The 25,091-nt window shown below is 37.0% G+C and overlaps 1 protein-coding gene across 1 annotated transcript; it reads left to right on the forward strand.

Annotated features, from left to right (window-relative positions):
• Positions 1-1,120: 1,120 nt before the first annotated feature.
• Positions 1,121-21,151, forward strand: LOC311077996 (uncharacterized protein; the record flags this gene model as incomplete). Its single annotated transcript, XM_084106643.1, has 70 exons — positions 1,121-1,691; positions 1,799-1,920; positions 2,010-2,071; positions 2,231-2,331; positions 2,440-2,506; positions 2,607-2,761; positions 2,869-2,990; positions 3,080-3,141; positions 3,301-3,401; positions 3,510-3,576; positions 3,677-3,831; positions 3,939-4,060; positions 4,150-4,211; positions 4,371-4,471; positions 4,580-4,646; positions 4,747-4,901; positions 5,009-5,130; positions 5,220-5,281; positions 5,441-5,541; positions 5,650-5,716; positions 5,817-5,971; positions 6,076-6,200; positions 6,290-6,351; positions 6,511-6,611; positions 6,720-6,786; positions 6,887-7,041; positions 7,149-7,270; positions 7,360-7,421; positions 7,581-7,681; positions 7,790-7,856; positions 7,957-8,111; positions 8,219-8,340; positions 8,430-8,491; positions 8,651-8,751; positions 8,860-8,926; positions 9,027-9,181; positions 9,289-9,410; positions 9,500-9,561; positions 9,721-9,821; positions 9,930-9,996; positions 10,097-10,251; positions 10,359-10,480; positions 10,570-10,631; positions 10,791-10,891; positions 11,000-11,066; positions 11,167-11,321; positions 11,429-11,550; positions 11,640-11,701; positions 11,861-11,961; positions 12,070-12,136; positions 12,237-12,391; positions 12,499-12,620; positions 12,710-12,771; positions 12,931-13,031; positions 13,140-13,206; positions 13,307-13,461; positions 13,569-13,690; positions 13,780-13,841; positions 14,001-14,101; positions 14,184-14,235; positions 14,319-14,497; positions 14,717-14,838; positions 14,941-15,011; positions 15,176-15,279; positions 19,282-19,309; positions 19,426-19,607; positions 19,817-19,932; positions 20,055-20,113; positions 20,265-20,505; positions 20,698-21,151. 70 exons carry the CDS (start codon positions 1,121-1,123, stop codon positions 20,791-20,793), a joined length of 7,686 nt encoding a protein of 2,561 aa, XP_083962769.1. The 3' UTR covers positions 20,794-21,151.
• Between the last annotated feature and the right edge of the window lie 3,940 nt (positions 21,152-25,091).

Raw genomic sequence — 25,091 nt, forward strand, 5'->3', positions numbered from 1 at the left:
TCAAGCTACCACAACCACAGTAGTGACTACAGGAACAACACCTCTGACTTCAACAGTGGTGCCTACAACTTCAGAAAGTACAACATCAGAATATACAGCTTCATCAGCAACAACTTCATTGCCCTCTACTACGGTATCAGCTTCAACTTCATCTGAATCTTCAGCTTTAACAACAGTTTTAACTTTAGAAACTACAACACTTGCTTCGACAACAATGCCTACAACTTCTGAAACAACAACTGCAATTCAAACAACAAATACAGCATCAACAACCCTAACTGAACCTTCCACTACTACATTAGCTCCAACGTCCTCTAAAGCACAAAGTACAACAACAGCTCCGACCACAATGCCACTTGTAACCACAACTACTGAAGCTGTCACAACCACAAATGTTAGTCCAGAAACCTCAACTGTTGTTTCAACCACAATTTCTACAACTTCAGAAACTTCAACTGCACCTCCAACCACCACAACTACAGCTGATCCCACAACATCACTTGGCCTCACAACAACTCAAGATCCCACAACCACAGTTGTTAGTACTGTAACATCACCTCTTATTTCAACAGTGGTGCCTACAACTTTAAAAACAGCAGAAACCACAGCTACAGCTTCAACAACCACAACTTTATTGCCCACTACAACAACATCTGCTCCAACTTCATCCGAATCTGCAGTTGCAACAACAGTTATAACTTCAGAAACAACACTTGCTTTGACAACAATGCCTACATCTTCAGAAACTGCAACTAAAACAACAAATGCAGCATCCACAACCCCAACTGAACCTTCCACTACTACATTAGCTTCAACGTTCTCTGAAGATCAAAGTACAACACCTCGGACACCTACAGCAGCAACAACAACTGCATTCCAAATAACAACTGCACCTCTATCAAGCACAACTATTGCTTTTACTAATACAGCTCCTGCTCCAAGCCAAACAATACTTACCACAACAGCTTCACCCCCAGTAATCACAACTGTGTCTCCAGAAAACATAACTATTGCTGTTACAATTATGCCTATCTCCACAATGCATGTAACTACATCCCCAACTTCTACTCCAACAAAAACAACTGAACCTCCAAGAACCCCAACTGCATCCATGACAACCATGACTGCTCTTCCCACCATTACAATTGCAGCTGATGTCTCAACAACCGTATTTCAAGCAACTACAGGAGGTCTGTTAAGCACAACTGTAGCATTTACCAGCACATCTCCTGCTACAGCCACAGTGGCACTTTCAACTTCAGGTCCAACAACCAAAACTGTGTCTTGGGCCAACTTGAATTCAGAAACTACAACTGCATCAACAACTACAAATGGAATTATTACAAATACAGTAGAATTTCCAATAGTGGTTCCAATAACAGTACCAGGTCTAGAAGTCCAGAATACAGCATCTACAATTCCAGGTAAAACATCAATCAAAACTACACCATCTGCATCTGCAACATTTGAAAGTTCTACAAGTTTGCAACCAGAAACTTCAAACATTCCCAAAACAAATCCATCGTCAACTATTGTGACCGGTACAGCAACAGTCACTACCAAACTTGTATTCTCATCCTTATCATCCGTGCCCACTGAGGCTCTGGTCCTCAGTGCTATCAACACTCTCCTGAAATCCAGACAGTCACAGCTCAATGAATCAGTGAAGGTGGTGAATGTCACTTATCAGAGTAAGTTTCATCATCTTGAATTGAAAAGTATTTCAGCTACAAATTTTCAACCAGTGATTTAATGTCAAGCTTTGACTGAATAAAAATGTGTGATTGTTTGCCAACAGAAATCTCAGAAACCTCCTATGCCGTCGTCATTACGTTTAATCTGAGTAATATCAGCATGTCTGAAGTCCCTGAGCTCAGAAACAACACTTACACGCAAGTGCAGGATCTTGTCAATAATGCGGTAAAGATTTAGCATTAAAAAATACACAAGTCTGAATCTGATATAAAGCTTCTTCAGAGTTGAATGAATCATTTGATTTTCTTTTGCAGCTGAACACTCTTCTGAATGAACCTAGCAGTCCAACATTGAAGCCCAATTCATCCAACTTCACGTAAGATGCAAACTGACTTTGCAATCTTCACTTTGTCTCCGCATATTTTAGCTTATTAAAGCAGTCTGAAATGAAAAATGCTTTTTCTTAGTAATTTTCATAAATTGTTTTGCAATATGGATTAAAGTCCTTAAACACTATCTTCTGATTTTCCCACAGGAGCTCTTCAAACAAGATTGATGGCAGTATGGAATACACCTTCCAGGATGGAGATGTCATTCAACCAGTCAGCTTCCTAAATGAGCTTCGTTCACAATTGGGTACGTCGATAATGATGATCTATGGCTATACACAATTCTAAAATGTAAAGAATTACTTTTGCTGTAATTCACAAAAGACTAATTGTTTGTTTTACCATTTAATTGTAGAAGTGATCACTACAACAGTGATTCCAGAATCAACAACCGGTTCCTCTGTGGCTCCTTCAAACCTAATGTTAGTGTTGACTTACCATTTTGAGAGCTCACTATCATTCATGGAGTAATTTCATTGTAAAAATGTGAAATATATTAAACAAAAGAGGTTATCTTTACAGATCTGGTTCAGCAGTGGTCACGAGCAAGCTGCTGTTCAACTCCTCATCTCCAGTCCCCAGTGAAGCCCTGGTCCTCAGTGCTGTCAACACTCTTCTGAAATCCAGACAGTCACAGCTCAATGAATCAGTGAAGGTGGTGAATGTCACTTATCAGAGTAAGTTTCATCATCGTGAATTGAAAAGTATTTCAGCTACAAATTTTCAACCAGTGATTTAATGTCAAGCTTTGACTGAATAAAAATGTGTGATTGTTTGCCAACAGAAATCTCAGAAACCTCCTATGCCGTCGTCATTACGTTTAATCTGAGTAATATCAGCATGTCTGAAGTCCCTGTGCTCAGAAACAACACTTACACGCAAGTGCAGGATGTTGTCAATAATGCGGTAAAGATTTAGCATTAAAAAATACACAAGTCTGAATCTGATATAAAGCTTCTTCAGAGTTGATTGAATTATTTGATTTTCTTTTGCAGCTGAACATTCTTCTGAATGAACCGAACAGTCCAACATTGAAGCCCAATTCATCCAACTTCACGTAAGATGCAAACTGACTTTGCAATCTTCACTTTGTCTCTGCACATTTTAGCTTATTAAAGCAGTCTGAAATGAAAAATGCTTTTTCTTGGTAATTTTCATAAATTGTTTTGCAATATGGATTAAAGTCCTTAAACACTATCTTCTTATTTTCCCACAGGAGCTCTTCAAACAAGATTGATGGCAGTATGGAATACACCTTCCAGGATGGAGATGTCATTCAACCAGTCAGCTTCCTAAATGAGCTTCGTTCACAATTGGGTACGTCGATAATGATGATCTATGGCTATACACAATTCTAAAATGTAAAGAATTACTTTTGCTGTAATTCACCAAAGACTAATTGTTTGTTTTACCATTTAATTGTAGAAGTGATCACTACAACAGTGATTCCAGAATCAACAACCGGTTCCTCTGTGGCTCCTTCAAACCTAATGTTAGTGTTGACTTACCATTTTGAGAGCTCACTATCATTCATGGAGTAATTTCATTGTAAAAATGTGAAATATATTAAACAAAAGAGGTTATCTTTACAGATCTGGTTCAGCAGTGGTCACGAGCAAGCTGCTGTTCAACTCCTCATCTCCAGTCCCCAGTGAAGCTCTGGTCCTCAGTGCTGTCAACACTCTTCTGAAATCCAGACAGTCACAGCTCAATGAATCAGTGAAGGTGGTGAATGTCACTTATCAGAGTAAGTTTCATCATCTTGAATTGAAAAGTATTTCAGCTACAAATTTTCAACCAGTGATTTAATGTCAAGCTTTGACTGAATAAAAATGTGTGATTGTTTGCCAACAGAAATCTCAGAAACCTCCTATGCCGTCGTCATTACGTTTAATCTGAGTAATATCAGCATGTCTGAAGTCCCTGAGCTCAGAAACAACACTTACACGCAAGTGCAGGATCTTGTCAATAATGCGGTAAAGATTTAGCATTAAAAAATACACAAGTCTGAATCTGATATAAAGCTTCTTCAGAGTTGAATGAATCATTTGATTTTCTTTTGCAGCTGAACACTCTTCTGAATGAACCGAACAGTCCAACATTGAAGCCCAATTCATCCAACTTCACGTAAGATGCAAACTGACTTTGCAATCTTCACTTTGTCTCCGCATATTTTAGCTTATTAAAGCAGTCTGAAATGAAAAATGCTTTTTCTTAGTAATTTTCCTAAATTGTTTTGCAATATGGATTAAAGTCCTTAAACACTATCTTCTGATTTTCCCACAGGAGCTCTTCAAACAAGATTGATGGCAGTATGGAATACACCTTCCAGGATGGAGATGTCATTCAACCAGTCAGCTTCCTAAATGAGCTTCGTTCACAATTGGGTACGTCGATAATGATGATCTATGGCTATACACAATTCTAAAATGTAAAGAATTACTTTTGCTGTAATTCACAAAATACTAATTGTTTGTTTTACCATTTAATTGTAGAAGTGATCACTACAACAGTGATTCCAGAATCAACAACCGGTTCCTCTGTGGCTCCTTCAAACCTAATGTTAGTGTTGACTTACCATTTTGAGAGCTCACTATCATTCATGGAGTAATTTCATTGTAAAAATGTGAAATATATTAAACAAAAGAGGTTATCTTTACAGATCTGGTTCAGCAGTGGTCACGAGCAAGCTGCTGTTCAACTCCTCATCTCCAGTCCCCAGTGAAGCCCTGGTCCTCAGTGCTGTCAACACTCTTCTGAAATCCAGACAGTCACAGCTCAATGAATCAGTGAAGGTGGTGAATGTCACTTATCAGAGTAAGTTTCATCATCGTGAATTGAAAAGTATTTCAGCTACAAATTTTCAACCAGTGATTTAATGTCAAGCTTTGACTGAATAAAAATGTGTGATTGTTTGCCAACAGAAATCTCAGAAACCTCCTATGCCGTCGTCATTACGTTTAATCTGAGTAATATCAGCATGTCTGAAGTCCCTGTGCTCAGAAACAACACTTACACGCAAGTGCAGGATGTTGTCAATAATGCGGTAAAGATTTAGCATTAAAAAATACACAAGTCTGAATCTGATATAAAGCTTCTTCAGAGTTGATTGAATTATTTGATTTTCTTTTGCAGCTGAACATTCTTCTGAATGAACCGAACAGTCCAACATTGAAGCCCAATTCATCCAACTTCACGTAAGATGCAAACTGACTTTGCAATCTTCACTTTGTCTCTGCACATTTTAGCTTATTAAAGCAGTCTGAAATGAAAAATGCTTTTTCTTGGTAATTTTCATAAATTGTTTTGCAATATGGATTAAAGTCCTTAAACACTATCTTCTTATTTTCCCACAGGAGCTCTTCAAACAAGATTGATGGCAGTATGGAATACACCTTCCAGGATGGAGATGTCATTCAACCAGTCAGCTTCCTAAATGAGCTTCATTCACAATTGGGTACGTCGATAATGATGATCTATGGCTATACACAATTCTAAAATGTAAAGAATTACTTTTGCTGTAATTCACAAAAGACTAATTGTTTGTTTTACCGTTTAATTGTAGAAGTGATCACTACAACAGTGATTCCAGAATCAACAACCGGTTCCTCTGTGGCTCCTTCAAACCTAATGTTAGTGTTGACTTACCATTTTGAGAGCTCACTATCATTCACGGAGTAATTTCGTTGTAAAAATGTGAAATATATTAAACAAAAGAGGTTATCTTTACAGATCTGGTTCAGCAGTGGTCACGAGCAAGCTGCTGTTCAACTCCTCATCTCCAGTCCCCAGTGAAGCTCTGGTCCTCAGTGCTGTCAACACTCTTCTGAAATCCAGACAGTCACAGCTCAATGAATCAGTGAAGGTGGTGAATGTCACTTATCAGAGTAAGTTTCATCATCTTGAATTGAAAAGTATTTCAGCTACAAATTTTCAACCAGTGATTTAATGTCAAGCTTTGATTGAATAAAAATGTGTGATTGTTTGCCAGCAGAAATCTCAGAAACCTCCTATGCCGTCATCATTACGTTTAATCTGAGTAATATCAGCATGTCTGAAGTCCCTGAGCTCAGAAACAACACTTACACGCAAGTGCAGGATGTTGTCAATAATGCGGTAAAGATTTAGCATTAAAAAATACAGAAGTCTGAATCTGATATAAAGCTTCTTCAGAGTTGAATGAATCATTTGATTTTCTTTTGCAGCTGAACACTCTTCTGAATGAACCGAACAGTCCAACATTGAAGCCCAATTCATCCAACTTCACGTAAGATGCAAACTGACTTTGCAATCTTCACTTTGTCTCCGCATATTTTAGCTTATTAAAGCAGTCTGAAATGAAAAATGCTTTTTCTTAGTAATTTTCCTAAATTGTTTTGCAATATGGATTAAAGTCCTTAAACACTATCTTCTGATTTTCCCACAGGAGCTCTTCAAACAAGATTGATGGCAGTGTGGAATACACCTTCCAGGATGGAGATGTCATTCAACCAGTCAGCTTCCTAAATGAGCTTCGTTCACAATTGGGTACGTCGATAATGATGATCTATGACTATACACAATTCTAAAATGTAAAGAATTACTTTTGCTGTAATTCACAAAAGACTAATTGTTTGTTTTACCATTTAATTGTAGAAGTGATCACTACAACAGTGATTCCAGAATCAACAACCGGTTCCTCTGTGGCTCCTTCAAACCTAATGTTAGTGTTGACTTACCATTTTGAGAGCTCACTATCATTCATGGAGTAATTTCATTGTAAAAATGTGAAATATATTAAACAAAAGAGGTTATCTTTACAGATCTGGTTCAGCAGTGGTCACGAGCAAGCTGCTGTTCAACTCCTCATCTCCAGTCCCCAGTGAAGCCCTGGTCCTCAGTGCTGTCAACACTCTTCTGAAATCCAGACAGTCACAGCTCAATGAATCAGTGAAGGTGGTGAATGTCACTTATCAGAGTAAGTTTCATCATCGTGAATTGAAAAGTATTTCAGCTACAAATTTTCAACCAGTGATTTAATGTCAAGCTTTGACTGAATAAAAATGTGTGATTGTTTGCCAACAGAAATCTCAGAAACCTCCTATGCCGTCGTCATTACGTTTAATCTGAGTAATATCAGCATGTCTGAAGTCCCTGTGCTCAGAAACAACACTTACACGCAAGTGCAGGATGTTGTCAATAATGCGGTAAAGATTTAGCATTAAAAAATACACAAGTCTGAATCTGATATAAAGCTTCTTCAGAGTTGATTGAATTATTTGATTTTCTTTTGCAGCTGAACATTCTTCTGAATGAACCGAACAGTCCAACATTGAAGCCCAATTCATCCAACTTCACGTAAGATGCAAACTGACTTTGCAATCTTCACTTTGTCTCTGCACATTTTAGCTTATTAAAGCAGTCTGAAATGAAAAATGCTTTTTCTTGGTAATTTTCATAAATTGTTTTGCAATATGGATTAAAGTCCTTAAACACTATCTTCTTATTTTCCCACAGGAGCTCTTCAAACAAGATTGATGGCAGTATGGAATACACCTTCCAGGATGGAGATGTCATTCAACCAGTCAGCTTCCTAAATGAGCTTCGTTCACAATTGGGTACGTCGATAATGATGATCTATGACTATACACAATTCTAAAATGTAAAGAATTACTTTTGCTGTAATTCACCAAAGACTAATTGTTTGTTTTACCATTTAATTGTAGAAGTGATCACTACAACAGTGATTCCAGAATCAACAACCGGTTCCTCTGTGGCTCCTTCAAACCTAATGTTAGTGTTGACTTACCATTTTGAGAGCTCACTATCATTCATGGAGTAATTTCATTGTAAAAATGTGAAATATATTAAACAAAAGAGGTTATCTTTACAGATCTGGTTCAGCAGTGGTCACGAGCAAGCTGCTGTTCAACTCCTCATCTCCAGTCCCGAGTGAAGCTCTGGTCCTCAGTGCTGTCAACACTCTTCTGAAATCCAGACAGTCACAGCTCAATGAATCAGTGAAGGTGGTGAATGTCACTTATCAGAGTAAGTTTCATCATCTTGAATTGAAAAGTATTTCAGCTACAAATTTTCAACCAGTGATTTAATGTCAAGCTTTGACTGAATAAAAATGTGTGATTGTTTGCCAACAGAAATCTCAGAAACCTCCTATGCCGTCGTCATTACGTTTAATCTGAGTAATATCAGCATGTCTGAAGTCCCTGAGCTCAGAAACAACACTTACACGCAAGTGCAGGATCTTGTCAATAATGCGGTAAAGATTTAGCATTAAAAAATACACAAGTCTGAATCTGATATAAAGCTTCTTCAGAGTTGAATGAATCATTTGATTTTCTTTTACAGCTGAACACTCTTCTGAATGAACCTAGCAGTCCAACATTGAAGCCCAATTCATCCAACTTCACGTAAGATGCAAACTGACTTTGCAATCTTCACTTTGTCTCCACACATTTTAGCTTATTAAAGCAATCCGAAATGAAAAATACTTTTTCTTGGTAATTTTCATAAATTGTTTTGCAATATGGATTAAAGTCCTTAAACACTATCTTCTTATTTTCCCACAGGAGCTCTTCAAACAAGATTGATGGCAGTATGGAATACACCTTCCAGGATGGAGATGTCATTCAACCAGTCAGCTTCCTAAATGAGCTTCGTTCACAATTGGGTACGTCGATAATGATGATCTATGGCTATACACAATTCTAAAATGTAAAGAATTACTTTTGCTGTAATTCACAAAAGACTAATTGTTTGTTTTACCATTTAATTGTAGAAGTGATCACTACAACAGTGATTCCAGAATCAACAACCGGTTCCTCTGTGGCTCCTTCAAACCTAATGTTAGTGTTGACTTACCATTTTGAGAGCTCACTATCATTCATGGAGTAATTTCATTTTAAAAATGTGAAATATATTAAACAAAAGAGGTTATCTTTACAGATCTGGTTCAGCAGTGGTCACGAGCAAGCTGCTGTTCAACTCCTCATCTCCAGTCCCCAGTGAAGCCCTGGTCCTCAGTGCTGTCAACACTCTTCTGAAATCCAGACAGTCACAGCTCAATGAATCAGTGAAGGTGGTGAATGTCACTTATCAGAGTAAGTTTCATCATCGTGAATTGAAAAGTATTTCAGCTACAAATTTTCAACCAGTGATTTAATGTCAAGCTTTGACTGAATAAAAATGTGTGATTGTTTGCCAACAGAAATCTCAGAAACCTCCTATGCCGTCGTCATTACGTTTAATCTGAGTAATATCAGCATGTCTGAAGTCCCTGTGCTCAGAAACAACACTTACACGCAAGTGCAGGATGTTGTCAATAATGCGGTAAAGATTTAGCATTAAAAAATACACAAGTCTGAATCTGATATAAAGCTTCTTCAGAGTTGATTGAATTATTTGATTTTCTTTTGCAGCTGAACATTCTTCTGAATGAACCGAACAGTCCAACATTGAAGCCCAATTCATCCAACTTCACGTAAGATGCAAACTGACTTTGCAATCTTCACTTTGTCTCTGCACATTTTAGCTTATTAAAGCAGTCTGAAATGAAAAATGCTTTTTCTTGGTAATTTTCATAAATTGTTTTGCAATATGGATTAAAGTCCTTAAACACTATCTTCTTATTTTCCCACAGGAGCTCTTCAAACAAGATTGATGGCAGTATGGAATACACCTTCCAGGATGGAGATGTCATTCAACCAGTCAGCTTCCTAAATGAGCTTCGTTCACAATTGGGTATGTCGATAATGATGATCTATGACTATACACAATTCTAAAATGTAAAGAATTACTTTTGCTGTAATTCACCAAAGACTAATTGTTTGTTTTACCATTTAATTGTAGAAGTGATCACTACAACAGTGATTCCAGAATCAACAACCGGTTCCTCTGTGGCTCCTTCAAACCTAATGTTAGTGTTGACTTACCATTTTGAGAGCTCACTATCATTCATGGAGTAATTTCATTGTAAAAATGTGAAATATATTAAACAAAAGAGGTTATCTTTACAGATCTGGTTCAGCAGTGGTCACGAGCAAGCTGCTGTTCAACTCCTCATCTCCAGTCCCGAGTGAAGCTCTGGTCCTCAGTGCTGTCAACACTCTTCTGAAATCCAGACAGTCACAGCTCAATGAATCAGTGAAGGTGGTGAATGTCACTTATCAGAGTAAGTTTCATCATCTTGAATTGAAAAGTATTTCAGCTACAAATTTTCAACCAGTGATTTAATGTCAAGCTTTGACTGAATAAAAATGTGTGATTGTTTGCCAACAGAAATCTCAGAAACCTCCTATGCCGTCGTCATTACGTTTAATCTGAGTAATATCAGCATGTCTGAAGTCCCTGAGCTCAGAAACAACACTTACACGCAAGTGCAGGATCTTGTCAATAATGCGGTAAAGATTTAGCATTAAAAAATACACAAGTCTGAATCTGATATAAAGCTTCTTCAGAGTTGAATGAATCATTTGATTTTCTTTTACAGCTGAACACTCTTCTGAATGAACCTAGCAGTCCAACATTGAAGCCCAATTCATCCAACTTCACGTAAGATGCAAACTGACTTTGCAATCTTCACTTTGTCTCCACACATTTTAGCTTATTAAAGCAATCCGAAATGAAAAATACTTTTTCTTGGTAATTTTCATAAATTGTTTTGTAATATGGATTAAAGTCCTTAAACACTATCTTCTTATTTTCCCACAGGAGCTCTTCAAACAAGATTGATGGCAGTATGGAATACACCTTCCAGGATGGAGATGTCATTCAACCAGTCAGCTTCCTAAATGAGCTTCGTTCACAATTGGGTACGTCGATAATGATGATCTATGGCTATACACAATTCTAAAATGTAAAGAATTACTTTTGCTGTAATTCACAAAAGACTAATTGTTTGTTTTACCATTTAATTGTAGAAGTGATCACTACAACAGTGATTCCAGAATCAACAACCGGTTCCTCTGTGGCTCCTTCAAACCTAATGTTAGTGTTGACTTACCATTTTGAGAGCTCACTATCATTCATGGAGTAATTTAATTTTAAAAATGTGAAATATATTAAACAAAAGAGGTTATCTTTACAGATCTGGTTCAGCAGTGGTCACGAGCAAGCTGCTGTTCAACTCCTCATCTCCAGTCCCCAGTGAAGCCCTGGTCCTCAGTGCTGTCAACACTCTTCTGAAATCCAGAGAGTCACAGCTCAATGAATCAGTGAAGGTGGTGAATGTCACTTATCAGAGTAAGTTTCATCATCGTCAATTGAAAAGTATTTCAGCTACAAATTTTCAACCAGTGATTTAATGTCAAGCTTTGACTGAATAAAAATGTGTGATTGTTTGCCAACAGAAATCTCAGAAACCTCCTATGCCGTCGTCATTACGTTTAATCTGAGTAATATCAGCATGTCTGAAGTCCCTGAGCTCAGAAACAACACTTACACGCAAGTGCAGGATGTTGTCAATAATGCGGTAAAGATTTAGCATTAAAAAATACACAAGTCTGAATCTGATATAAAGCTTCTTCAGAGTTGAATGAATCATTTGATTTTCTTTTGCAGCTGAACACTCTTCTGAATGAACCGAACAGTCCAACATTGAAGCCCAATTCATCCAACTTCACGTAAGATGCAAACTGACTTTGCAATCTTCACTTTGTCTCCGCACATTTTAGCTTATTAAAGCAGTCTGAAATGAAAAATGCTTTTTCTTGGTAATTTTCATAAATTGTTTTGCAATATGGATTAAAGTTCTTAAACAGTATCTTCTGATTTTCCCACAGGAGCTCTTCAAACAAGATTGATGGCAGTATGGAATACACCTTCCAGGATGGAGATGTCATTCAACCAGTCAGCTTCCTAAATGAGCTTCGTTCACAATTGGGTACGTCGATAATGATGATCTATGGCTATACACAATTCTAAAATGTAAAGAATTACTTTTGCTGTAATTCACAAAAGACTAATTGTTTGTTTTACCATTTAATTGTAGAAGTGATCACTACAACAGTGATTCCAGAATCAACAACCGGTTCCTCTGTGGCTCCTTCAAAACTAATGTTAGTGTTGACTTACCATTTTGAGAGCTCACTATCATTCATGGAGTAATTTCATTGTAAAAATGTGAAATATATTAAACAAAAGAGGTTATCTTTACAGATCTGGTTCAGCAGTGGTCACGAGCAAGCTGCTGTTCAACTCCTCATCTCCAGTCCCCAGTGAAGCTCTGGTCCTCAGTGCTGTCAACACTCTTCTGAAATCCAGACAGTCACAGCTCAATGAATCAGTGAAGGTGGTGAATGTCACTTATCAGAGTAAGTTTCATCATCTTGAATTGAAAAGTATTTCAGCTACAAATTTTCAACCAGTGATTTAATGTCAAGCTTTGACTGAATAAAAATGTGTGATTGTTTGCCAACAGAAATCTCAGAAACCTCCTATGCCGTCGTCATTACGTTTAATCTGAGTAATATCAGCATGTCTGAAGTCCCTGAGCTCAGAAACAACACTTACACGCAAGTGCAGGATGTTGTCAATAATGCGGTAAAGATTTAGCATTAAAAAATACACAAGTCTGAATCTGATATAAAGCTTCTTCAGAGTTGAATGAATCATTTGATTTTCTTTTGCAGCTGAACACTCTTCTGAATGAACCGAACAGTCCAACATTGAAGCCCAATTCATCCAACTTCACGTAAGATGCAAACTGACTTTGCAATCTTCACTTTGTCTCCGCATATTTTAGCTTATTAAAGCAGTCTGAAATGAAAAATGCTTTTTCTTGGTAATTTTCCTAAATTGTTTTGCAATATGGATTAAAGTCCTTAAACACTATCTTCTGATTTTCCCACAGGAGCTCTTCAAACAAGATTGATGGCAGTATGGAATACACCTTCCAGGATGGAGATGTCATTCAACCAGTCAGCTTCCTAAATGAGCTTCGTTCACAATTGGGTACGTCGATAATGATGATCTATGGCTATACACAATTCTAAAATGTAAAGAATTACTTTTGCTGTAATTCACAAAAGACTAATTGTTTGTTTTACCATTTAATTGTAGAAGTGATCACTACAACAGTGATTCCAGAATCAACAACCGGTTCCTCTGTGGCTCCTTCAAACCTAATGTTAGTGTTGACTTACCATTTTGAGAGCTCACTATCATTCATGGAGTAATTTCATTTTAAAAATGTGAAATATATTAAACAAAAGAGGTTATCTTTACAGATCTGGTTCAGCAGTGGTCACGAGCAAGCTGCTGTTCAACTCCTCATCTCCAGTCCCCAGTGAAGCCCTGGTCCTCAGTGCTGTCAACACTCTTCTGAAATCCAGAGAGTCACAGCTCAATGAATCAGTGAAGGTGGTGAATGTCACTTATCAGAGTAAGTTTCATCATCTTGAACTGAAAAGTATTTCAGCTACAAATTTTCAACCAGTGATTTAATGTCAAGCTTTGACTGAATAAAAATGTGTGATTGTTTGCCAACAGAAATCTCAGAAACCTCCTATGCCGTCGTCATTACCTTTAATCTGAGTAATATCAGCATGCCTGAAGTCCCTGAGCTCAGAAACAACACTTACACGCAAGTGCAGGATGTTCTCAATAATGCGGTAAAGATTTAGCATTAAAAAATACACAAGTCTGAATCTGGTATAAAGCTTCTTCAGAGTTGAATGAATCATTTGATTTTCTTTTGCAGCTGAACACTCTTCTGAATGAACCGAACAGTCCAACATTGAAGCCCAATTCATCCAACTTCACGTAAGATGCAAACTGACTTTGCAATCTTCACTTTGTCTCCGCACATTTTAGCTTATTAAAGCAATCCGAAATGAAAAATACTTTTTCTTGGTAATTTTCATAAATTGTTTTGCAATATGGATTAAAGTCCTTAAACACTATCTTCTGATTTTCCCACAGGAGCTCTTCAAACAAGATTGATGGCAGGATGGAATACACCTTCCAGGATGGAGATGTCATTCAACCAGTCAGCTTCCTAAATGAGCTTCGTTCACAAACAGGTTTGTCAAAACTGACAATGAATTGCTCCACTGACTCCAAATACCGCAAGCATCCTCCACTAATCATTGCTTTATTATACAGTCTCAACAACAGCCAGCACTTTGACAACAAGCACAACTTCTCCACCGACTTTGTAAGAGCAATGATTCCAGTCTGATCTTTAAAATTTTCATTTTCTTTTTCTATCTTAATGTGTATTATCTATCCTCTTTGTAGGCTTGGCAGAGTGATAATATATATTCGCCTTGTGTTCGTCACACTTGGCCCCCTACCAAATGAAAAGGATATTATTCAGGTGGCCAACACTCTGCTGTACTCGCGTCTCGCAACTAAACTAGACACCAAAACACCAGCCCTGAGTGATCCTGTGAGCTTTGTGAATGTCACGTATACAAGTGAGTTTTTATTTCCTCCTTTGGGTTCTTTTTGTTGTGAATTATGTTTTGAATGCTAATGGTGCACATCATGTAGATCTGTAGTAAGCTAATATAGCTGATGTTGAAGGAAAATAGTCAATTTGGTCATTTAATAACCTTAAAAAATGCACAAGTGAAATTTTATACTATCCACATATACTACCACACCGCTAATTATTTCCCTTATGTATTTTTAAGAAATTAATGAGACCGCCTATGCTCTCAACTTCGGATTTGAAATCAGCAATGTAACCATGTCTGAGAAACCCGAATTCAGGAATGGCACCTACCTGTCAATACAAGACTCTGTAAATTCATTGGTGAGTTGGACACATTTCAATACAGTGGTCTTCTACAAAGTCATTATTTTAACCATGTTAATCTCAAACTAATTAATCAAAAACTTTTGCTGTACTTTTCAGCTGAACAAGATCCTAACTAATGCCTCAGCTCCTGTAGTTAATTTCCAACCAGGCGATTTCACAGCGTTCTTGTAAGTTCTGAATTTTGAGCAAATATATGAAAAAAACAACAACAACAACAAAAACATCTTCTTTGGTATTAGTTGGGTGTTTTTTTGTAAATGAGTAGGTGTCTAAACATAATTTTTCATTTATTGACTTTCATTTCTAATTGTACATTTTAATTTCCCAACAGGAGTAATTCCACCACGATTCAGGCCAATGTTACTTATGTTTTCTCAAACCGTAACATCTCGCAACCTAGCCCCTTTATCCAGCAACTTCTCCAGGTTAACGAAGGTATTGCCATTTACACCCTACAGTCTGAAACAATCATTTAAAGGGCACCTATTAAGCAAAATTCACTTTTACATGGTGTTTGAACATGAGGTTTTACATGGTGTTTTGTACACAACCACTCTATAATGATAAAAAATCCACTCAGTGCTTTTTTTAAAATGCCCATAAATCATAAGCACTGGCTCAGAACAAGCCGTTCTCAGATTCGGGGCAGTGTGACATACTTTTGCACAAGCCCCTCCCACGACTGTTGATTGACACTGCCGTTTTAGCATAGACCCGCCCTGAGTGAGCCGTACACTCACTGTCCGCCATTGGTTCGACGCCAGAGCAGCTGTAGACAAGAATGTCTTCTAAGCCATTGAGGTGTTTTGTTGTTGGATGTAAGAATGAACATAGCAGTCTTCATTTACTCCTGTTGTTACTCGACGATGAATCTGTACCAACTGTTCGTGATCCAGCTTACAGTCTCCGGAACGATAGGCCTAACGTTATAGTTACTGATCACGGCAGAAATGAAAGTGAGAGCGCGCACTTTATGACAGCTCATCGAGTCGGTTTACGGATATAAAGTTTACCCGTTTTTTAAGCACTCACTGAAAAGGTGTGTATATATTTGTTTACTGTTAGTTGTAACGATTGTTTTGTGTAATTCGCTGTGTATGTTGATGATAATGAAAGGGAAAGAGAGAGAGTTTATGGATAAGACTTTAATGCGCACTTCTTATACGATGTCTAATCAGCTCTTACAGTGATTTTCTGGAGTAAAATGAACACTTCATCTTTAGTGTGATGTACAATAAACTTCATTGAACTCATCAGTAGGCCTATATTTTAGAGTTTCTGTTTTGATATTATCATTCTGTGAGATGAGATTGTCCTGACAGAGGGAGCTCGTGAGGCTCCGCACTCTGAGCCGCAGCAGCTCATTTGCATTTAAAGGGATACACACTGAAACAGCATATTTTTTCCAAGAAGTCCTCGCTGCAGCCTGTAGCTCGATGACAACATTGATATCAACGCATGCGCTGTAGTAGGTTTCGATTACGTCATGAAAGTTTAAACACACACAAGCGTGATTATTTTTCATTTTTACGATTACATTTCCAGAAAGAATATGGTTATTTTTTGTGAGGCTGAGCTGGATTTTCCATATATCATCTTGTAACGAGGAGTCAGTGTCGTGAGGATCCATATGCAGCTTTATTAAAACAGAATGCAAGTCAAACAGGCAGAGTTCAATCACGGGCTTCAAACACAATGTCAAAGAATCAAAGTCAGAGTTCAGGCTGAAGATCAGGGTAGGCGGCAAACACACAGGATAATCAAATGACAAGGCAGATGGAATCAGAATAGGCAGGCGGCAAAGAATCAGAGTCCAGTAACCAGTCCAGGTCATACACAGGAAATCACACACGGAATAAACACTCAGAAATGTTTGCATGGCAAGACAAGACTTTGCAATGAGGAAGCTGGGAGAACAGTTTAAATAGTTCAGAATCAATGGAAAACACCTGTGAGTCAATGGAAAACACCTGTGAGTGAAACCAGCCACAGGTACGGGGTATATGGGAAATGAAGTCCAAAGAGTTAGTACTCAGGTGATGGTGACCTCTGGTGGTGAGCGGAGGGAGCCACAGAGGCTGAATTCGTGACGCATCTAAATGCATCACAGCTCCGTGGACCAGTACTAGAAGTATAGCTAGCCTTCCGTTGAAGCTGCCATTTTCCATTTGATCATAACTTTGACTGATGTGTATCATTAGCCAATCAAATTTTGATGCAAAGTGACAGAACGCCTCAGGGGCCCAGCGATGTGTTGGCACTAGCCCCCACTGATGTCATCAACCGTTTGAAATGTTGGCGGGTTGTGAGCGATGTCAGTGAACTGAGCTATGGCCGCTGCCTTCACACCTCTTACCGATCCTGTTTTTGATCTCCTTCGTGTGCCTTTTTCAAGGCATTCGTTTGGAGAGAAGAAAGAGATCATTTCAAAAGGAAGATCTACACCTAGGCTGGATGGGCTGACCAAGGCCGGAAAAGGTTTTGTGCGGCACTTCACTCTTTTTGTGCACTGTTATGCACACACATTAAATCTTGTGATGTCTCAGGGAGCATCAAAAAGGATTGCAAGATTTGTTTTGCGAATCTGGCTGATTGTTTGCATTTTTTACACGTTCTCCCAAGTAATAGTATTAGCCTACATTATCCACAAATTATATTATTTTATAAAATCTGTATGACATAGCCTATGCCATAATGGCTAGATGAATTTAAACATTAAATCTTTTACATTATGGCCCATAACATGTTTTTCTCCCTATAATGGCAGCTTCAAAGATTTGCAATACTACTGGATATGCATTTTGTAGCCTAATGACACTGCCCAAATTAGTGCTATTATCATCCATTATAGTATTATTGTAATCCATAACTTTACACGAAGCACTGTTACATGATAGATATGCAGAAGTTGCAATAACTATTAGGATATCCATCACTCTGACGGAGTTAGTTGAGTTTAAAAACATCTCTTGTTTTGTCTGTTTTTATCCGTCATTTAATTTCCCATGGACTTAATGCCATTCCATTTTGTGTAGGCCTATATCGATTTTTATATAATTCTAATAGCCAAGATAAATATTTTCATCAATAAAAATAATGAAAGAAAAGAAAGTTCACATGACTAATAACGCCTCAGTCAAGTCAAATAAATGTTTATTTATTATAGTTGTTTTTCATAAATGTCTAAAAATCTCGAAACAACATCGGAGATCATAAGTTTAACTGTAGGCTATACACTCAATTTCAAAATATTTAGAAGGAAAAAGTCTGCCTAGATCTTTGGAGCTCTTTGGATAACGGCATAGCGCTATTTTTCATGCAAAGTAATATGTAGGCTAATTAATAATATAATTTGTTATAAACTTATAATTATTATTTGTAAAGCATTCAACGCTATATGAATATAAAATGTCTTTATTCATTAGAACGTTGATCTATCTCTAGAGATTTCATTTGCATAAAAAAATATAATTGTTTTCATTGTATTAATATTATTACCTGACATTGTCCCCAACAGTTTGTGAATTTGTTGGACACTGGGATGTTTTAACAGATCAGATGCAGACACAAGATCGTTTTTCTTCTTGTCATCTTCATTTATCAAAGCTCTTATTGAAAAAAAAAAAAAGATGTTCCACATATTTTAGTATAACTCTAATAATGTCATGTAGGCTATAGCACAGTGAGTGAGAGAGAAAAATAATATATTTGATTCATTCATGAACGAATAAATGCTATATTACAATAGGAAACAAATAACACAGAAGACTATAAAACAGACTATGAGTGGAAAAAATAAAGACAATAGTTATAGATATTTTCAGTATATTTGTATTTCATAAAGGACCAAGTTAAACAAATTAAACAAATAATAATAATAATACATAGGCTATTCAAAACACTATGCCCACGTTGCTTAAATAACATTTAAATATTCTATAGTATAGCTAGTAGTGTCTAATGAAACAACCATTTGTATCTATTTATTCTATCTTTAACTCGGCATTACAGTTTAAATTAGGCTACATTAAATACGAGATTAATACATGCGTGTTAAAAACTATTCGTATTATGTGCATGTGCGTCGAACATCAACTACGTATTTGATTAATCAAGTACGTCATCGCACTACAGTCTGCAGCGAGGACAGTCTCTGTTTTTCTGAGCCCCAAAAATGACAATTTAAACATGTTGTAAAAAATGATCAGCTGGGTATTTTGAGCTAAAACTTCACATACACTCTGAGGACATCAGAGACTTATTTTACATCTTGTGAAAATGGTCATAATAGGTGCCCTTTAAATGGCCAAACTGACAGTCAGATATTACATTAACATTTTTTTTAAAAGATGTCATGTTTTATGTCATGCACCAAAAACACCAAATCCTATAATTGAAAGTCTGATCTCCTCCTTTACTTGTTATTTTCTTTTACAGCAAGCGCTTTGACAACAGCTCCAACACCGTAAGTCCAACGAGTCCAATCATTAATTTTGTGAAATCCAGATGTTTTCATTTTCTATGTTTACATTTTCAAATATTTATCATCTTTTTTCTTCTTCTTTTTTTTTCTTTTTTTAGTATTAGTAGAGTGGTTATTAAGATTCGCCTTGTGTTTGTCACACTGGGCCCAAAACCAAGTGAGAGTAACGTTCTACTGGTAGTTCGTTCTCTGCTGGCCTCAAATCTCACAACTAAACAAACCACCAAAACAAGAGTAATCCCAAGTGACCCTGTGATCAAGGCGAATGTCACCTATTCGAGTAAGTTTTTCTTTCTTCTTTATGTGCTATTTTTGTGTGTGTGAATATAACATTTGAATGCAAATAGTGTAAATCTGGCAGACCTGTAGTAAGCTTTTATGGCTTCTTTAGAAGGAAAATAATCATTTATGGATAATTATGAATGAGAATGGATAATGACATTTTTTCCACCCACACACAACTAATTATTTTCGTTATATGTCTTTAAGGTATTAATGAGACTGCCTATGCTCTCGACTTTGAATTTGAACTCAGCGGTTTATTTGTGAATGATGCACAGAAGAATCAAGCCTATATTGAAATACAAAACAAGATAAATAACTTGGTGAGTTGAAGAGGCTTGGATATTGCAGTCCTAAAAAAAAAAAAAAAAAAAACTGAAATTAAAATTGCCTTATTTTAATCACATTAACTGCTATTCTCTATATTTATTGCTGCACTCTTCAGGTGGTGCAGATCCTACAGAATCCCTCAGCAGCTATAAAATTTATTCCAGCCAATTTCACGTGAGTTCGGATCCACTATTTAATTTGTTGAGCAGAAATGTCTAAATGACATTTCTGCTTTTGCCAGTGGGATGATTTTGATACGTGGGTGAATGACAAAGTAATGTTATGTCCTTTTTGTTTCTCACTGTACGTTTTAATCTCCCCACAGTGATTCAGCGGGTTCCTCCGTGATTGTGGCCAATGTTACCTATGTTTTCTCAGAACGTGACGGTGGATTTGCAGCTTTTGGTAGCTTGGTCACACAACTTTTCTTGACCTTTACCACACCTGCTCCAACCACCATTAACACTACAACCTCAAACAACGGCACAAACGTAGCATGGATTGTGGCGATCATTGTCCCTGTGGCTATTGTCCTCGGGCTTATACCTTGCTGGATTCTCCTTTGCGTAAGTTTTATGATGATTGAATGTCAAATATGTGCATAGGTAGTGAAAAGATTCATGACAGCAGGGATGTGTTATCCATAGATCTGCCTTTTAAATGAGGTTTATAATTGTATAGCTGAATAAAAATATTTTAAAGTGTAAAGTGTTCTCTCTCAGGATGTTAACTCTGATTTTGTCTGTTTATGTCTTTAGTGTTTACTCTGTGGATGCTGTGCAGCAGTCAGAAGACGTTGGCACAGAAGACAGTCGTACAACGTACAGTACACCACTCGAAACAGCCTCTTCTAGAGATATTCAAGATCAAAACATTGATGCTTGAAAGATACATTATTTTCCCTGTATTGCTGGGCATACAGGACCTTTGCAACTGTGTTTTTAAAACTGTTATTTATGCTATTTTATTTATTTGAAAATTCTGTCATATAAAGTGATGATGATCTTGTTTTCCAAATAAACAATTTATTTGGTCGTACATTTAATGTTAAGGGACAAATGTAGAAAGTGTTGATCACGTTTTTATTTACACTCCATGTACTTTATCTTCATCTAATATATTATATTGATCCCTACTGAAAAGTTTCCACAAATTCACTGTGAATGTTTTAAACTGTAGTTAAAAATAAAAATAAAAGCAATTGTTCATTATAAGAATGTTGTTGTATCCATCACTGGAATCTACAATGCAGAGCTTTACAGGCTATATTTAAAGATAGAAAGGTTATGATGATTATAAAGCATTTTCATCACTGACACTCATCACACTCCATTTCCTAATGGGGTGTCAGCCAGTTTGTAGTGCCGTCTGACTTCTTTGTTTTAACAGACACATCTGGTAACAAGAGTAAGAACTAGCTATTTTTTTAGAATGTTCTGGGAACGTTAGGTTTTGGTTCCCAGAATGTTCCCAGAACATTAATAGTAAATCAATATATGAGCACACAATTGTATGTTTGTTGATCCATTGTTTGATTGTTAACATAAGTCATGAATCACATGAATTTCAAAATAGTATTATTAGAATTTAGGAACAGTAGGCCTAATTATAATGTAAAAGGGGTGAGCAGGGCACAACCTAACGTGGGGCTAGTTGTAACACACTTGTTTGAAATACTTCCACACATGCTAGCATGATGAAACTTGTATTTACTGTTGCCATATCAAAACTATATAGAGAAAAATAATGAACCAAAATTCCGAAATCTTTGGAAAATATCACTGAACATTTATTTAACCATAGCAAAAGTATATTTTTTAAACTAAAATTAGACAAATCTGATATTATTTTAATCTTATATCTGTTATTTAACAGTTGAGATAGTTCTTTAAAGGGGTGGTAATGCCCTTTTCACAAGATATAAAATAAGTCTTTGATGTCCCCAGAGTGTGTATGTGAAGTTTTAGCTCAAAATACCCCAGATATTTTTATATTGCATGTTAAAATTGAACTTTGAGTGTGGTTGGAACTTTGCAGATGTTGTTTATGCTCAAACACCAACATTAACTAAAGTTAGAATAGAAAAGTAAAATCATATTCAACCACCCCTTTAATGCTGATCTATAGCCGAAGACTAGCCGGGTTTAAATCCCAGTTGCCCTACATTACAATGTGCCCCTATTAGAACTATACTATTCTATTCTATAACTTTATGAAAAAACATGAAAAAATAAAAATGTTTTGAACTATGCAGCATAGCTGTGTTTTCCAGTGTGTTTGTTGTCAAACTCAAACATTTGTTTATTTTTAATTATAAAAAAAATGCCATTATTTTACACTAAAAAAAGTTAATAATTGTATTTTATTGAGAAAATATTTTAGTTTGCTTTGTATATTTTTTCTGATTAGATAATAGATCAGATAACATTTTAAACTGTCATATGGTCATGTTACAATGCACCCCACCTATGGGGCATGTTGTCACATTTCACTTCCATTCTTTCGGGGTAGGCTATATCAAGAAAAAAAGTATACACTGAACCACATAATTGTACTTGACATGTGTGAGTTTAATTTGGGAACAAATAAATACTCTGAGTCTGAACCCTAAGTAGGTTTACATAAACTTAATAGGCTAAGTCGAAAAGCGTTAGGTTGTGCCCCGCTATCCCCTTCTAAAAAAACATTCTACGAAGGTTAGAATATAACGTTCTAGTTTGGTTCCCAAAATAATAACAAAACAATGATCAAATTGTAATGATAAAACGATAATCTCGCATTCTCTCTTTTTCAGTTTATGAGTTTACTTTTTTGAAAAGTAAAATGTTGGTAAATATTTTTCACATGGCAGAAGCCATTACCCGTGTTGATTAAAAGTGCTTTATTTTCTTTGTTTTATTTTATTATTATTTTTATTTATTTTTTGGAGTGAAATGGCAGTCCGGAAGACATGAGACCGTGCTGGGTTAAGCTGTTTTCGTCTTTCAAAAAAGAAGAAAAAAAAAAAGAAAGAAAAGGAAGCTAGAGAGGGAGAGAGAGGGAGAGAGAGAGAGAGAGAGAGAGAGAGAGAGAGAGAGAGAGCACTTCAAAACAGACTACAAGATTGCTTTGCTTGACAGCCAGGTAAATTACTTTACGTCAATGTGGGGGGTTTAAGCAGAGTGTTTGATTCGTTGACTCTGGTAGATGGCTAATATGGCTTAGGGGGAGACCGGAGATGATTGTGACATTTTTGACATTTCTGTCTGTATCTTGGAGTTCTTTTAAGCCAGGTGTTCAAAATGAGGACACTAGTGGCTGTTGAAAATTCAGTTTTGCCATTACAGAAATAAATTGAATTTTTAAATATTTTAAAAGTTATTTTAATCAACATTGCTGTTTTTACTGACTTTTTGATCAAATAAATGCATGCCTTTGTAAGCAGGGGGAAAAAGATGTACAGTGAGGAAAATAAGTATTTGAACACCCTGCTGTTTTGCAAGTTCTCCCACTTGGAAATCATAGAGGGGTCTGAAATTGTCATCGTAGGTGCATGTCCACTGTGAGAGACATAATCTAAAAAAAAAAAATCCAGAAATCACAATATATGATTTTTTGACTATTTATTTGTATGATACAGCTGCAAATAAGTATTTGAACACCTGTCTATCAGCTAGAATTCTGACCCTCAAAGACCTGTTAGTCTGCCTTTAAAATGTCCACCTCCACTCCATTTATTATCCTAAATTAGATGCACCTGTTTGAGGTCGTTAGCTGCATAAAGACACCTGTCCACCCCATACAATCAGTAAGAATCCAACTACTAACATGGCCAAGACCAAAGAGCTGTCCAAAGACACTAGAGACAAAATTGTACACCTCCACAAGGCTGGAAAGGGCTACAGGGAAATTGCCAAGCAGCTTGGTGAAAAAAGGTCCACTGTTGGAGCAATCATTAGAAAATGGAAGAAGCTAAACATGACTGTCAATCTCCCTCGGACTGGGGCTCCATGCAAGATCTCACCTCGTGGGGCCTCAATGATCCTAAGAAAGGTGAGAAATCAGCCCAGAACTACACGGGAGGAGCTGGTCAATGACCTGAAAAGAGCTGGGACCACCGTTTCCAAGGTTACTGTTGGTAATACACTAAGACGTCATGGTTTGAAATCATGCATGGCACGGAAGGTTCCCCTGCTTAAACCAGCACATGTCCAGGCCCATCTTAAGTTTGCCAATGACCATTTGGATGATCCAGAGGAGTCATGGGAGAAAGTCATGTGGTCAGATGAGACCAAAATAGAACTTTTTGATCATAATTCCACTAAACGTGTTTGGAGGAAGAAGAATGATGAGTACCATCCCAAGAACACCATCCCTACTGTGAAGCATGGGGGTGGTAGCATCATGTTTTGGGGGTGTTTTTCTGCACATGGGACAGGGCGACTGCATGCACTGTATTAAGGAGAGGATGACCGGGGCCATGTATTGCGAGATTTTGGGGAACAACCTCCTTCCCTCAGTTAGAGCATTGAAGATGAGTCGAGGCTGGGTCTTCCAACATGACAATGACCCGAAGCACACAGCCAGGATAACCAAGGAGTGGCTCTGTAAGAAGCATATCAAGGTTCTGGTGTGGCCTAGCCAGTCTCCAGACCTAAACCCAATAGAGAATCTTTGGAGGGAGCTCAAACTCCGTGTTTCTCAGCGTCAGCCCAGAAACCTGACTGATCTAGAGAAGATCTGTGTGGAGGAGTGGGCCAAAATCCCTCCTGCAGTGTGTGCAAACCTGGTGAAAAACTACAGGAAACGTTTGACCTCTGTAATTGCAAACAAAGGCTACTGTACCAAATATTAACATTGATTTTCTCAGGTGTTCAAATACTTATTTGCAGCTGTATCATACAAATAAATAGTTAAAAAATCATACATTGTGATTTCTGGATTTTTTTTTTTAGATTATGTCTCTCACAGTGGACATGCACCTACGATGACAATTTCAGACCCCTCCATGATTTCTAAGTGGGAGAACTTGCAAAATGGCAGGGTGTTCAAATACTTATTTTCCTCACTGTATTTCAAAAACATTAAACATCTTTCAAAAACATTACTTATTCCTAACTTTTGACATTGTATATAAAATAAGATATAAAATGTATTATTTTCCATATTGTAC

Source organism: Abramis brama (assembly GCF_963993115.1).
Source record: "Abramis brama genome assembly, chromosome: 2".
NCBI lineage: Eukaryota > Metazoa > Chordata > Actinopteri > Cypriniformes > Leuciscidae > Abramis > Abramis brama.